Source organism: Penicillium manginii (genome assembly GCF_028828005.1).
Source record: "Penicillium manginii strain IBT 31320 chromosome Unknown utg000004l:1.0-7231830.0:1.0-7236170.0, whole genome shotgun sequence".
Lineage (NCBI taxonomy): Eukaryota > Fungi > Ascomycota > Eurotiomycetes > Eurotiales > Aspergillaceae > Penicillium > Penicillium manginii.
This window is the reverse complement of record NW_026643105.1, coordinates 3,963,506-3,977,051: the sequence shown is the minus strand read 5'-3', so window position 1 is coordinate 3,977,051 and position 13,546 is coordinate 3,963,506. Positions and strand designations below refer to the sequence as shown.

At 48.9% G+C, this 13,546-nt stretch overlaps 4 protein-coding genes across 4 annotated transcripts; 2 read left to right on the top strand and 2 right to left on the bottom strand.

Annotated features, from left to right (window-relative positions):
- Window positions 1-423: 423 nt before the first annotated feature.
- N7533_005186 (BTB domain and ankyrin repeat protein) lies at window positions 424-5,089 on the bottom strand (the record flags this gene model as incomplete). The annotated part of the gene is made up of 2 exons (XM_057101836.1): window positions 424-3,354; window positions 3,401-5,089. The coding sequence occupies 2 exons, from the start codon at window positions 5,087-5,089 to the stop codon at window positions 424-426; spliced, it is 4,620 nt and encodes a 1,539-aa protein (XP_056961466.1).
- Window positions 5,090-5,868: 779 nt separating this feature from the next.
- Window positions 5,869-7,935, bottom strand: N7533_005185 (uncharacterized protein; the record flags this gene model as incomplete). Its single annotated transcript, XM_057101835.1, has 9 exons — window positions 5,869-6,031; window positions 6,090-6,259; window positions 6,344-6,452; window positions 6,513-6,755; window positions 6,812-7,187; window positions 7,247-7,373; window positions 7,451-7,605; window positions 7,731-7,780; window positions 7,835-7,935. 9 exons carry the CDS (start codon window positions 7,933-7,935, stop codon window positions 5,869-5,871), a joined length of 1,494 nt encoding a protein of 497 aa, XP_056961465.1.
- Window positions 7,936-8,573: 638 nt separating this feature from the next.
- On the top strand, window positions 8,574-10,024 carry N7533_005184 (uncharacterized protein; the record flags this gene model as incomplete). The annotated part of the gene is made up of 6 exons (XM_057101834.1): window positions 8,574-8,628; window positions 8,691-8,780; window positions 8,874-9,042; window positions 9,106-9,229; window positions 9,286-9,713; window positions 9,781-10,024. The coding sequence occupies 6 exons, from the start codon at window positions 8,574-8,576 to the stop codon at window positions 10,022-10,024; spliced, it is 1,110 nt and encodes a 369-aa protein (XP_056961464.1).
- A 1,261-nt stretch (window positions 10,025-11,285) lies between these two features.
- N7533_005183 (uncharacterized protein) lies at window positions 11,286-12,725 on the top strand (the record flags this gene model as incomplete). The annotated part of the gene is made up of 1 exon (XM_057101833.1): window positions 11,286-12,725. One exon carries the CDS (start codon window positions 11,286-11,288, stop codon window positions 12,723-12,725), a length of 1,440 nt encoding a protein of 479 aa, XP_056961463.1.
- Between the last annotated feature and the right edge of the window lie 821 nt (window positions 12,726-13,546).

Below are 13,546 nucleotides of genomic sequence, written 5' to 3'. Positions count from 1 at the left end.
AATATTACTTTATATCTATTAGGTAAACATCGCATACGGCTAAAGGTAACATTTTTCGACTGCCCAGGTGCCCTACAGACTTCCTTGAAAATCCGAAATATGAATTTCAATTAATCTATCGTATTCATCTACCCGAACATGGGGAAAGAGTCTATCATGTTTCTCATGACAGTGCCAAATATACTGCCTTCCTCAGAACGCCTATTCTAACAATGATAAAGCATGTACCATATATCACCAAAATTTCAATGTTAGATGTGAAAATATGGGAATCCGGCGTAACCAGCGTAAGCAATGACTTGAATGATCTACATTGCAATAGAAAAAAAAAGATCGTGAACCATTGACAAAAGAATGGGAAGACATCCCCAATAGCGATCTCAAATACCATGGCCCTGTACTGTACAACACTCAAAGTATCGATCAAGCCGAATTACCCCGGTCTTTACCCCTGCCGCGTTGTCCACCACGACGGGGATTCTTTCCAGGAACATGATTTCCAGCAGATGTGTCACGAGGCTGCGTTGATCCGTGACCATTTGCATTTTTTTTCGGAGTGGGCGCGGCTTGCTTCTGGCCCTGGGAGTTGATGGCTTCTGGTGCCGAAGTCTTATTACCTCGACGCTTGCGCGAGCTACCAGGTGTACCAGGGCCGGGGCCTTTGCCACCGCGTCCACTCTTTCCACTGCCACGCTGCTGGCTCCCCTGCTGTTGCTCTGGCTGGGAGGGCTCGGGATCCAAAAGGCCTTGGATACGCTTGCTCTCTTGGTCCCACCACTGCTGGAACTCTTGCTCGGCTTGGATCTCGTCGAGATTGTGCTTCGCATTGGCTGCTTCTCGAATCTCATCCTTTTCTGTTTGTTGCTGGTGGAGAATAGATGCTAACGAGAAGGATCCAGCGGAAGGGGAGCGGGATCCCGCATGCGGGTCGGGGCGTGGGATGTGTCGGATTGAATGAACAGGAGGCTGAGGAGATTCCTTTGGTATGGAATTGTGAGAAGAAGGCGAGGGCCTGGAGACGGATGTTTGAATACTTGCTGAAACAGTGCGGCTTTGGGACTTTACTGGGGTGGCGACTGGCTTCGATCTCGGGGGAGGTGTCCCGGCAACAGTTTGGCGCATGGTCATTGCTGGTCTCTGGGCAGGCTTTTGGTCGGAAACGGATGGGCTGGTAATCTTTTGGCCGGGAAGAGGATCTTTGGTTGGAGTACCAGGGGTAGCTGGCGAGGGCAATTGCCACGGATTCTGCGACACTTCTTTGGCCTTTTCCTGCGCAGCTAGCATTTCTTGCATCTGCTGTTGTTGTATCTTCTTCCGATCTCTTTGGGAAACCTTCTGGGTGGATTTGCTGCTGCTCTCGCGAGGACTAGACATGCCCAAGGTCAAATTAGAAACTCGAGATTGTGAACTTTCTCCCATGATGTCTTTGAGGTCCTTTTTGCTGCTGGGTATCCCCGGGGAGCCCCAGGGAACCGAAGTCCCTGAAGGTGATACTAAGGAACGTTTTTGATGAAGCGCAATGGCCCTTGACTCGGTCGGGGACTCTGCCAGTAGTGTGTCCCGCGGTGAAGACATTTGGGTATCTAGGAAGTTCCTCTCCTCAATCGATTCGGGGATGCTTGCTCCAAGAGCGGGCGAATTAGGGTATGAATTGTCAGCCAAGCTCATGCCACGCAAAGCAGCTTTACCCTTGGACAAGTCACTAGATGAAACTGCTTCCTCGTCCATCTGGAACATCAGATCACCACTGGATTGTCTCGGTTTCAGCATGGGACTGGCTGCGGAACTGTGAAGGACTTTGGGCGTGCTGGCTTTGCCCTTCCTCGCGGAAGAGGGTGTTTTATCACCCGCAGTCTGGCGTGGTCGCATGTCATCGGATTCTCTATGATCTAAGCGGGTTTGTAGAGCCATCGCATCGATGCGTCGTTGTTTATCCGTCTCGACCGAGCTGACGATCTCCGGGTACTTCTCAAAAACGTATCCCTCGGAGTTGCGCCCTCGAGAGATCGGGAAGCAGGCCAATTGATTTTCGTGACAAACCAAGTCAAGGTCCCCGAGTAGGTCATCGTCGAGATCCAGATATTTGTTCGCAAGCATAGTTTCCAGATCAAGGCAGATATACTCCAAAGCCGCTTCCTTGAACTCAGTCATGTAAATGGGGGCAACCGAGTTGAGAAGGTATGATATGTTCCGCGTGTTGACAAATCGACCAATCATATTTTGGCAAATCTGTGATAATCGGTCGATCATCAACTCGTTGGCGACGTACATTACGTCTAAGAACAAGTCAATTAGATCATCGATTGTCTTTACGCGCACTTGATCGAACAGATGTTCATCCGCATCGGAATATGCATAACGCAAGACGAAATAGAAGATCGATCGATCGATGTGTTTCAAGTCGACATGTACTTTTTCAGATGACCGGCGGGACTCTAGCCACCTACCACCCGAGCGGCCATGGAACAGAGCCTCAAAGAAAGGGCATCTTTGACAAATCACTTGGCTGTGCACTTTGAGAGAACCGCCCTTCAACTGAACAATCACATCTGCATCATCGAAGAAAGAAGCATGGTTGATGGCATGTGCCATGTCCTTTTTCAGGCTTCGTTGAGGTTCGACCATTAATCTGGCAGCACGTTCGAGTGTCGGCAGAGCAAGTTGTGAGCCAATCCGCATAACTTCGTTGCGTACCTGGCGGTAACGAGCTGCGTTTTTGGTAGAAGTCTTCGCGAGATGCCATACATCAAGAATTCCATCGGTGTAGAGGAAAAATACCAGATTCATCACAGTCAGGAAATCGACTCCTCGGAATCGGATTTGCGTCTGTCCATCTTTGTCGTACTCAATATCAAGAAGATCGGGCACAGCTGAATAATATGATTCCCGAAATTCGTGGAGCGCCTTTCGGAGGACAGGGCTGCGACCCGCAAGAAGAAATTGATGTGCAGGAATGCGTTGTTCAGAATCCGAGGCTGTGAGCCATATAGTGCCCGTGGTCTGAAGAGACAGAAACTGACTTTCAATATCTGGTGAGAGAATAAGAGCTCGTTTGATCATGGCCCCTGCTGGAAGTGGGATTGGGTCATCTGTAACATCATTTGCAAGAACCAAGTCGATTTCTTCGATTCCAGGGGTAAGGAAAGGTGAAAGTGGTAGCAGGTCGTCCCAAAGAGTGCTACGACCAATGTGTACTTGGTCCCGAGTCACATCGCAATCGCGTTGCGCGACAGAATAGGCACCATATGCATTACTACGCACAGCAACAGCCCGAGATAGCCCTGGAATACGTGCGAATTTGTAGTCTTTCGAGGAACCGTCCTTACGCTTGGTTCGTTTCTCTTTTTCTCCAAGCTGTGCCGGACGTTGTGCAGATTATGATAGAACCATCTTGTCCAACGTCTACATCGCTTGCTGCCATATGCGACTTTTTCACGGACCACGCCCTCAAAGGAGAGGCCAATGAATTTCTGATTTTGGCCGGGTTCGTCGTGGATGTTGATGTTTCGGGGTTTTCTGCTTTGTTGACCTCAACAGTAAAGACCTCTCCGGAACTAGACAAAGCACTGATTGTGTTGCCTCCGCTGGCAAGTTTGACCACATGATTGACTGAATGGTCATATCGCGTGGCCATAAAGCTTTCGCGAATAAAGCTCGAGCTAGCCTCCAGCGGGAAAGAGAGCTTTGAGTATCCATATTGCGAGAACACCCAGACTTCGTGATTCTGCAGAAGGACGGCCGTGGCGCGGTCAATGGCAGATACGGTCTGGATGGGGCATTGAAACAGAGACGCTCCCACACGTCTAGGGGTTATTTGAACCTCAAGAGACCTTGCATCAGAGTCGACAAGTCCTAATTGGCCCTCGTTCTTGCCAAATGTATAGAGACCAGAATCACTGAAAACCACTGAATGGATGGCTGATGCCGCGGCACCCATTATCCTCTCTCTCTTAAAAGCATTGAAGATCTGTCGAGGAGTGGTCTGGATGGGTACATCATTCCGATTGCTCGTCCGCGGCAGATTGTAGCCGAGTTGGCCGAATGTGTTACTTCCCCAACTGAAGATCTCGCCGGTATCGGTGATGGCGAGACTATGGTCTTGGCCCAAGGCGACCGACACTACTGCCTTGCCTGCTAGCCCACCACCCTCGATACAAACGAAATCAAACCTTGTGGATTCGTCGCCGGTTCCAAGGCGGCCACCAGGACCAAACCCACACATGAAAAGGTTTGCTTCTGGATCATCCGTCATGATAGCAGTATGTAGCTTCGACATGACTACATTGCGGAATTTCATAGGCTTGTTTGCGATCACGGTCGGTATCTCATCCGATGTATGGAGCAGATCCTCCATTTCCAGGTGCTCCATTCGATCCTGGTATTCACGATAGAAGCGATCAAGAAGATGATCGGGGCGCTGGATGGCGATACGCTCGGGAAACTGCCGATCGTCCTGATCACCAAGCCCGAGATTCAAGTTTTTGTTGCTGCCAAACGTGAAGATCTCATCAGCCGAGAAGTCTGTCCCGAAACTCCTCGAAATGACCCGCAGAAAGGAACCGGAACCGTCATCCTCTTCCTCTTCATTGTGAGACGCAGCGTTGGAAGCCGTGTCATTCTCCAAATCACGGGGGATCTTGGACAGTATTTGTTTGATATCGCGAGAGGTGATTGTCGCACCATAGACGTCAAATGGAGAGTAACCTTCGCGGTCCTTGATTTTGATCAGGGTCCCGCTCTGATGGTGGACGAATTTGTTGTTCCCTAGTCTAGCGAAATCCGACTCGTTATCGCGGATCATCAATGCCCGCGCGACTGAGGCATTCCCGGCATACAATGCCCTGTGTAAAGCTGTCCATCCACTTTCCCAGTCCTGTGCATAGATATCGAGGGTAGGGTAGGCTTCGAGTAGCGCACGCGCGAAGTTGATAGCGGTAGGTTTCGGTGACGAAGCGACGTGGTGTAGCAGCGTCCTACCATGGTGATCTCGAGCGTTCACATCCGATCGCGGCCCTTTCGGGACCGGGGCGAGGAGCCGTTGAAAGCTCTCGACGTCATCTTGTATAAAAAACTCCCAAAGCTTGCTCATGTGTGCCCGGAAGCCGCGCGGTGGCGATGACCGGGACGATAGGTGTCCCGAATGAACGGAGGAGACGGAGGATAGATAGGATCGTAATGCGGCTGAATATCTTTAAGTCGTAGTGTGAGTGAGGTGGGGAGGTTTGGATACTTGAGATGGATGTGAACAAAGAGAGACGCGAGCGCGGGGGGGGTACAGTCAGTCGCACCGTGGCTTTTCTTATCGTCGCCCCGTCATGTTCCTGTGGAACCGGAAACCCACCAATCAAATCCAGCCAGTCCCTCCATGCACAGACGAGAGGCGATCGGCGAATGCTGGGGAAGCCACTGCTCAAGCCCGTGGGGGAGTGAGTGGTGGTTAAGCTGCTTGGAAGCATATTACCTACTATAGCCAGGGGTGATTGCTGAGTGCTTCATGCGTGTGATTTACTCCTACCCCGCAGTTCTCTGCATTGACTACCTCAAGGTACATAGCCGCAACGGACCTATGGACCTGGTGTTTCTGCCCCTGCAGTGAAGCTATTCGCTATTCCTGCTATCCTAACAATTCAGGGTCCTGAGTGTATGACTGGTCAGGATATTGGGTCGCATGCCAACTACTAGTATTTCAATGGTAGCTACCTAGATATACTACTAGTAATAGTAATTAAATACATCCAGCACCTGGGCAGATGGAACTTGGTTGGGAATTTATATTTACGGCAAGTGGGAGTAGATCCATGTGGACTAACTATCATTATTCAACACAGCAGACTCAACAGGCAATCATTGGCCAAACACTATCCACATTCAATGTTTAGACGTTTCTGCAATCTGTAAACCCCTCTCTCCAGGCTGTGCTTTCGGTGTTGACTCTCCGGCTTTCGACTCCGCCCCGTCGCCAACAATAATAGTCTCTCCCTCTTCATCACTTTGCTCCAAGGACTGAATAGATTTGCTATTCCTTTGGTCGCTGCAAGAAATATTAGCTTTGCTGATGATACTCATATCTTCTGAAGGCTCATATTTACCGTCGGTGGATCAGGATGGCGGATATAAAGCCAGCCCAAAGAAGGAAGTAGAAAACAAAAGTCACCGGCCAGCCCTTTCTCCATCTCGGAGCCCCGTTAGGCCCAGCAGTTGGAAATAGAAGAAGCGGGACCCAAATATTAAATGAATATCCAAATGTCATCATAGAGCCCTATCGAATAAATCGAGTTAGTCAAGGCGCGGCTTTCGTGATCGGGCCAAATCGGGAGATCCTTCGGAGAATGCAGGGGCTTACCATGATCAGGGCGCGTTCTTCAGAGTCATCCTTGACAATGGTATTCACGGTAGAGTATAGAATCGGACTGAGACATCCGGAAAGTCCAAAGAGATACCAGGCAAAGAATCTAGGTGATGCGATTGTTAGCTCTTAATTCACCAAGCAAAATGATTACGTATCGCCTTACTTCAATGCAGTAGGAATATTCCAGATTATCATGCAAAGCGTCGAGAAAAGAACACAGGCCGATGCCAGAGTATAAATGATCCATGGAGGGTATATCGATGCAAGAGTCGACCCGAGCCAAGATGCGACGATGGTGATTGCGTATATAACTGTGGGTAATTGATTAATTTGTGTCACTGAGTAACCCTCTGCCTTGAGCCACAGATTCATATATGACGACGGGTATGATGAAATGATCATGCATCTGTACAGCTTTATTAGAATTTGTCGATTTATGATTGTTATCGCCACCAGACTCACGCATAGCAAAGGATGAACACCCAGATACGCCATCTCTTCAATGACCTCTTGAACACGTCCAATCCAAGCTTCCCGGGTCGTCGAATTTTGGCCCTGGCGGTTCTTTCTTTCGCCAGTGCAATATCACTTTCGGTGAGGTAGAATGGCCGCGGTGAGTCTGGAATACCAGGGAAAATGAAGAACCCAATAAGGGCGACCGGAATTGTGAAAATGCCGTCGATGATAAATAGCCATCTCCAACCCGGCATACCGGCGACCCCGGAAAGGTTTGTGTACGCTGCTGATTGCAAATATCCGCTCACCATCGATCCTAAAGGGTTACAGATAAACCAGGCGCCAGCTCGCTTGAACAGCTCTGGTCCAGAATACCAGGAACCTTTAAAAATATTAATCAGAAAGTTCAAATACTAGTAGAATGTGACGGCGAAAATATACCTAGAATGAAATGGGTTCCGGCAAAGACGGGTGCCTCCAGCATCCCCACTAGAAACCGCAGGGCATAGATCTGGTTGACATTCGTTACGCGGCTTTGGGCAAATGTACAAATCCCCCCATAGTACTTCTAGTCCAGGAAGAAGCCAACGAGCTCTATCTGCAGTCAGTCAAATGTTCTCAAGCAATGTAAGCTCTAAGCTGGACCCACAGTTTTGGGCGGGACATCAACAGCAGCCCAGGAACTTGAAATACCACATATGCCGTGAAATAGCAAACATTAAAGTAATTCAACTCATTGCCGTAAAGCCCGAAATCTTCCTTGAGACCACTAACATAGGCATTGCTGATATTGGTTTGGTCTAAGGTGACATTAGCTTATTGGACTCAAGCATTTTCGATACCATGTCTCCTACCCAGGTACTTGACAAAGACTGTAAGAGTTAGCTTAAGCACTGATTCAGAACTGTTATGAAACAAAACTCACAGCATAGACAAGCGAAGATCAAAATAGATAAATCGAGTTTGAAAAGCAATCTAAACACATCAGTTCAAATTCAATAATATCGGTTGTACTTTCTTTCAACTGACCGTCGTTCCTCTGAGGGATACTCTGATGGATACCAGTTGAAGATCTCCTTGAATACCCCTAACAACGATGGCCGTCCTGCTTTTGGTTTTGCCTCGGACATGATTAACGGCACACTACCCGCAGTAACGCCAGCTCTGATGAATGGAGCAGCTGAAAATCAGTCCCTTCGGAGAATTTTTATCCTGTTGAGTATATGCAGGTGAATTGATGCTTTTTTTGAATAATTCTTATCTTGCAATCTGATCCGAATGCACAATTCTAGGCCCGTTGATGGCATCATGGCAATCGCCCCACGCCTTGTCGCCATCGTAGGAAATCTATCCGAGAGAGTGATAATATCAACACGGTTAGCCTCATATAATAAAAGTCGTTAGATCAAGCCTAGCATGAAGCTTTATGTGGAAAGCGGATAGAATCATATGTTTGAAGTTTTCGACTGCGACATGTTCGCTGCAGATGGCGTGCCCAACTCCTGATTCGAGGCGGATAGTTTTGCATCCGATGATTAGCCGGCACTGGGATGATCTTCCCTCTCATTCGACAAAAATATTGCGTGCTTCGAGTTCATTCATCGACTTACGGGGTTTGATCCGGAGTGCGGGGTTGGGATTACTTCTCTGGGTTTGAGTTGGTTCTTATATGTGGTGCACATCCGTGCTTGCTCATAATTACTCGCATCTTGCATAATCTCAATCTCGAAGCTTCAATCGACATCCTGAAAATACACACGTTGATAATATGCCTGGAAAAATACTAGAAAGTTACGATCACGTACCTGTAACCAAGGAAGATTGTAAGTATATTATATATATTCCTTGAGAGAGATATGTTCCAAATTTACTAATAATAAGTCAGTGGACTGGGCAGAGCTCATAACCCTTGATCTCAGTGAATATGAGCAGCCTGGGGGGGAAAGAGTCACTAGTGAAAAAACTCGAACACGCTGTACGACATGTTGGTAAGTATCCGAGTCCAAGTCTACCTATACTCCGATCTTGAAATTGTCTTTTCCAACTACTAACTAAATGCCTTCCAAAGGGTTCTTCTATGTGAAAAACTTCAATATTGACCAAGAGGAAGTCAATCGCCAATTTGCGCTTGGTCGAGAGTTCTATACACTGCCTCTTGAGGAGAAGCTCAAGTATCACAATGCAGATGATCTAGTCAGGGGAGAATATAACGGATATCGGCCCGCCGGTCACCGCATGTGAGACTACCTAGGTACCTATGAGCGGAGACAAAATATCCAGGAATATTAACAACCTACTAGTCTCGGGAATGGAATCAAAGATAACGTGCAGGTGTATAACATTCCCAAATTTGACGGCTATCACCAACGACAACAACCCGCCATCATTTCCGAGAACATTGCTGAAGTTGAAGCTTTCAGCCGGGTAATTATATCTCTATGGAATGCATTTATAGTCAAAAGCTAACGGAGAAACTTTAGAAATGCCACACAGAGGTGGTTGAGAAACTCCTCCGCCTATTTGCCATTCTTTTGGAGCTTCCTGACGAGGAGCAGCTGGTTCGCGACCACCAATACGACGTTCGCGGAGAGGATCACCTGCGCTATATGCACTACGCAGCACGCAGTGCTGAAGAAAACGAGAAAGTTGGGAGTCTTTACAGTCCCGGCCATACCGACCTGGGAACGGTAACTCTACTTTTCCGACAGCCCGTGGCAGCCCTGCAAATTCTCAACTCCGAGGGGAATTGGAAGTGGGTGCGCCCGCAAGATGGAACCATTACGATCAACACCTGTGATGCTTTGACAGCACTTACGGGAGGATTGATTAAGTCCAGTGTTCATCGGGTGCATGCGCCTCCAGCGGACCAGGCGCATGTTGACCGATTGGGTGTGCTGTATTTTGCCCGGTGAGTGATTTCCGGGGTTTTGATGCGATTCGATTCTTTTGAAACATGTTAAGCTAATCCGGAAAAGCCCAAATAATCACGTCGTCCTGGATCCGATTACAAATAGCCCGCTCCTTGAGCGCCTCGGGTTGACGAAGAATGTTTTTACCGAGCTCGGTCAACATCTGACGACTGAGCAGTGGGTGAAAGTGCGGCAGACACAGCAACAACGACGGAACAAAGATGTCAAGGTCTCTGATGATGGAAAATACACCTATGGCTCCAAAGATCTTGAGATCCTTCCTGGATTGAGTGCGAAGATCTACAATTGAGGTGGGATGCACTTGGAAAGATTGCTACTAGTGCGCCCCATTGTGTACTATTCAGTAAGTCCTACAGCGTCTGGTAATAGATGCAAAGCCAAGATCCTCCCGAGAAGAGCTCCGTGGTATTTTAATGAGTTTTCAAAATGTAGTCTACATGGCCAAGTTCGGAGATACCTACATAAGTAGCGAATAGAACTCTCGGTCAAAAATAATGCCCACATGCCCTCGGGATCTCAACGTAGCCTCCTTATAGACGTAGGTCATAAATGATGATAGACCCGACAGATTCCGATTATACCTATTCAATTCCTCAATAGCCAGGGTATGCACATAGTCCATGCGCTCCTCTGACTCGAAATTAATATATTAAAGTTCTGATATCACGAGAAATGCCATTAAATCTCAATTCACGACTCGGAGTGCTCGCCATTGCAACGATATTTTCCATGAGTTGTTCAAGTTATTCAGTATACAGCAAAGTGGACCCATAAATGCTTTGTTACTAGTAGAAGAAGCTCAAATAATGATCCAGGAACCCATATATGGGTTTCCTGTTCCTGAATTTGAAAGCTTTGGGTCGGGAGATCATCAAACTCGATTTTCAGTCATCCAAAAGTAGCTAACTACCACGGTACAACAGAGTGGATCCGAGGAGCGAAGGAGCAAAACCAGCGCATTTCAAAGCACATGGTTGCATTGAGGAGTATCCTCGACCCTGTCGAGTTTCTTTCATGTGTATCCGCTCTCAATTCTGACTCCGATAGCCGTGCCCATCCGACGTATTGACGTATTCAAGGAGCCAAGAAAGCCCTACCCGCCGATCCCTCGAACAGGTAAACAAGGCGAACACTTCAGGGTGCGGGGTCCAGCGCCGATCCCCTATTTTCGCACCCGGGGTTTCCCCAGAATAATAAATAACTCGTGGAGGAAACACAGAACTTGAACCACTCGAGTACTGTGGAACACCAAGATCAGAAAAAGAAGACCGTGGACTGCAAGTACTTGACTATGCTCTGCACTGTCGAATCAACTCCGTGCACTCCTGCGTATTGGGCCGTATAAATCCTTCTGTCAGGATGCAGGAACAGCCTTTAGTAAGGGGAATGATGATCTTCATTCGAACAATCGCCTGCCTCGGCAGAAGCTGTGGATCACATTCGCAAAATCCATAGTGCGGTGGATATTTATCTGGTTTCCATCCGACCTTTCTATGGTAGGAATTATCCGAAGCAAAACTGATTTTCTTCCACTACGTTCGCTGGTCACCATGGTCTCCGTCTCAGGCTCATCGGTGCGCCTCGCCATGTTGGCCTTTATGGCCTTCATGTTGGCAGTTGTATCTGCCCGGCCTGCTGTTGCGCGGACTACACCTCAATTTACACGTCGTGGCCTGCCCGTGGCTCCTGCCGATGATCCGTTCTATCAGCCCCCAGCTGGCTTCGAGAAGGAGGACCCTGGAACCATTCTGAGGCAGCGCACTGTCAGCGTTGCGTTCCTAGGACTGATTCCCGACCCGGTCGAAGCATACCAGCTGTTGTATCGCACAACCGCGATCAATGGCTCTGCCATCGCAACAGTGACGACAATCTTCAAGCCCGCATCGCCCAAGAAGGACCGATTCGTCTCCTTCCACACGGCCTACGATAGCTCCGCGACAATCTGCAACCCTAGTTATAACTACCAGCTTTTTGCCGCGCAAACCGATATCATTTCCTCGGCTGAGCAATTGCTCCTTCAAGCCTACCTACTGCTGGGTTATATCGTTGCCTCGCCTGACTATGAAGGACCCGAAGCTGCCTTCGGCCCAGGCCGTCTCGAAGGCATGAACGTGCTCGACAATATGCGTGCAGTGAGTAACTTTGGCTCACATCTTGGTCTGACTAGCGACAACCCCATGATCGTTGGAGCGGGCTACTCCGGCGGTGCGATTGCGACTGGATGGGCCGCCGCTCTGCAACCGAGCTATGCGCCAGAGCTAGACATCAAGGGCTGGGTCCAGGGTGGAACTCCATCCAACCTGACCGGAACATTAGTGTTCATCGACAACACGCTTTTCAGCGGTTTCCTCCCAGCCGCCGTGGTTGGGCTGTCGATGCCGAGCGCCTACGGCGCCGAGTTGGCGCCGATCATCGAAAAGGTGTTGACCGATAAAGGGCGGAAGACCCTCGAAGCTGCCAAGACCAACTGCGCCGTCGGAGATCTGATCAGTTTCCCCGAGATGTCTCTCTTTTCGACGGATTTCCAGAGCTTGGGGTCAGGTCTGCTTGAACAGCCTACGATCAAGAAAATCATGAGCGAGAATGTCCTCGGTGTCAATAAGAATGAGACTCCCACTGCGCCGGTGTTTGTGTATCACGCTACGCAGGATGAGGTTATTCCATACTCGAATGCAACGGCCATGGTCAACTCGTGGTGCAACAATGGAGCGAGTGTCAAGTTCACTTCATACAGCAATGGTGGACACGCGACCACTGAGGTGATTGCCTTGCCGGAGGCTGTTAGCTTTGTCCAGGCAGCCTTTGCAGGTACCACGGAGAAAGGCTGTTCTCAGCATACCAAGTTGGACAGTTTCTTGAACCCGATTGCACTGGGGGTGGAGTTGGAGCCTATCCTGACCAAGTTGATCGACGTGTTGGCCGCGTTGGGACGGGGCGACTCGGGCGTGAAGCAGAACCTCAATGTTTTGAAGGATGTGGTTACCTGGTAAAATTTGAGTATATCACGGGCGAGCTGGACGAGGATGAGGACATGGGTGAGGAGATGGAAATGACGATATAGTTAATTTTGTTATACATAATACCAATATATGGATCTGAACATACCAGAGCGTCTAGTAGGCAACTCAAAACGTAACTGACTCACCGATTAACTTCTATGACTCCTCTGTCGTGCTCGCTTGCGTCATTTCTCCGCGGCTCTGCTGCGCCCGAGCGCGGTGTGCCTTGTGGAGCAACCCTTGAAGCTGTCACTGCAGCGATAGGTTTATGATAGATCAACCCCGGGTGAACACTCGAGTAGGCAGCCACTTGTACTCCCCAAACCCCTCGGAAACTAAGACAAAAGATGTCTAGGTTCTAGGCAAAAGCAGTTAAGTCTAATCAAATGCAAATCAAAATGCAAATGGACAATGTCAAGGGACACAAAGGGAGACAAAGCGTGATGATCAGCTGTCAATGGCTGCTGACAGCCGCTCTTATCTCGAGCGGTGAGATAGATGAGTGTCGATCGGGGGCGAGTGAGGAGTACAAACGGGGTCGTAGATTTCCCCCCGGATTCTCCTAGATTAAAGTAAAAAAGAAAAACAAAAAGACCAGAAATGAAGAGCTGCATACTCTGTAGTGAACACTAAACACCAAACAGTGAACAGAGATCAGCTGCGGTGGCGTAGGCTGACAAGCCAAAAGTCATCCTCAAGTGCAGCAGAGTGCAGTCACCGGATGTGCGTCACTAGTAACCTTTTTGCCCTTCCGCTTCCTCTTCCATCCCCATTCCACTCCTCCTCCTCACTTCTCCTCCCCCTCTCTCCTC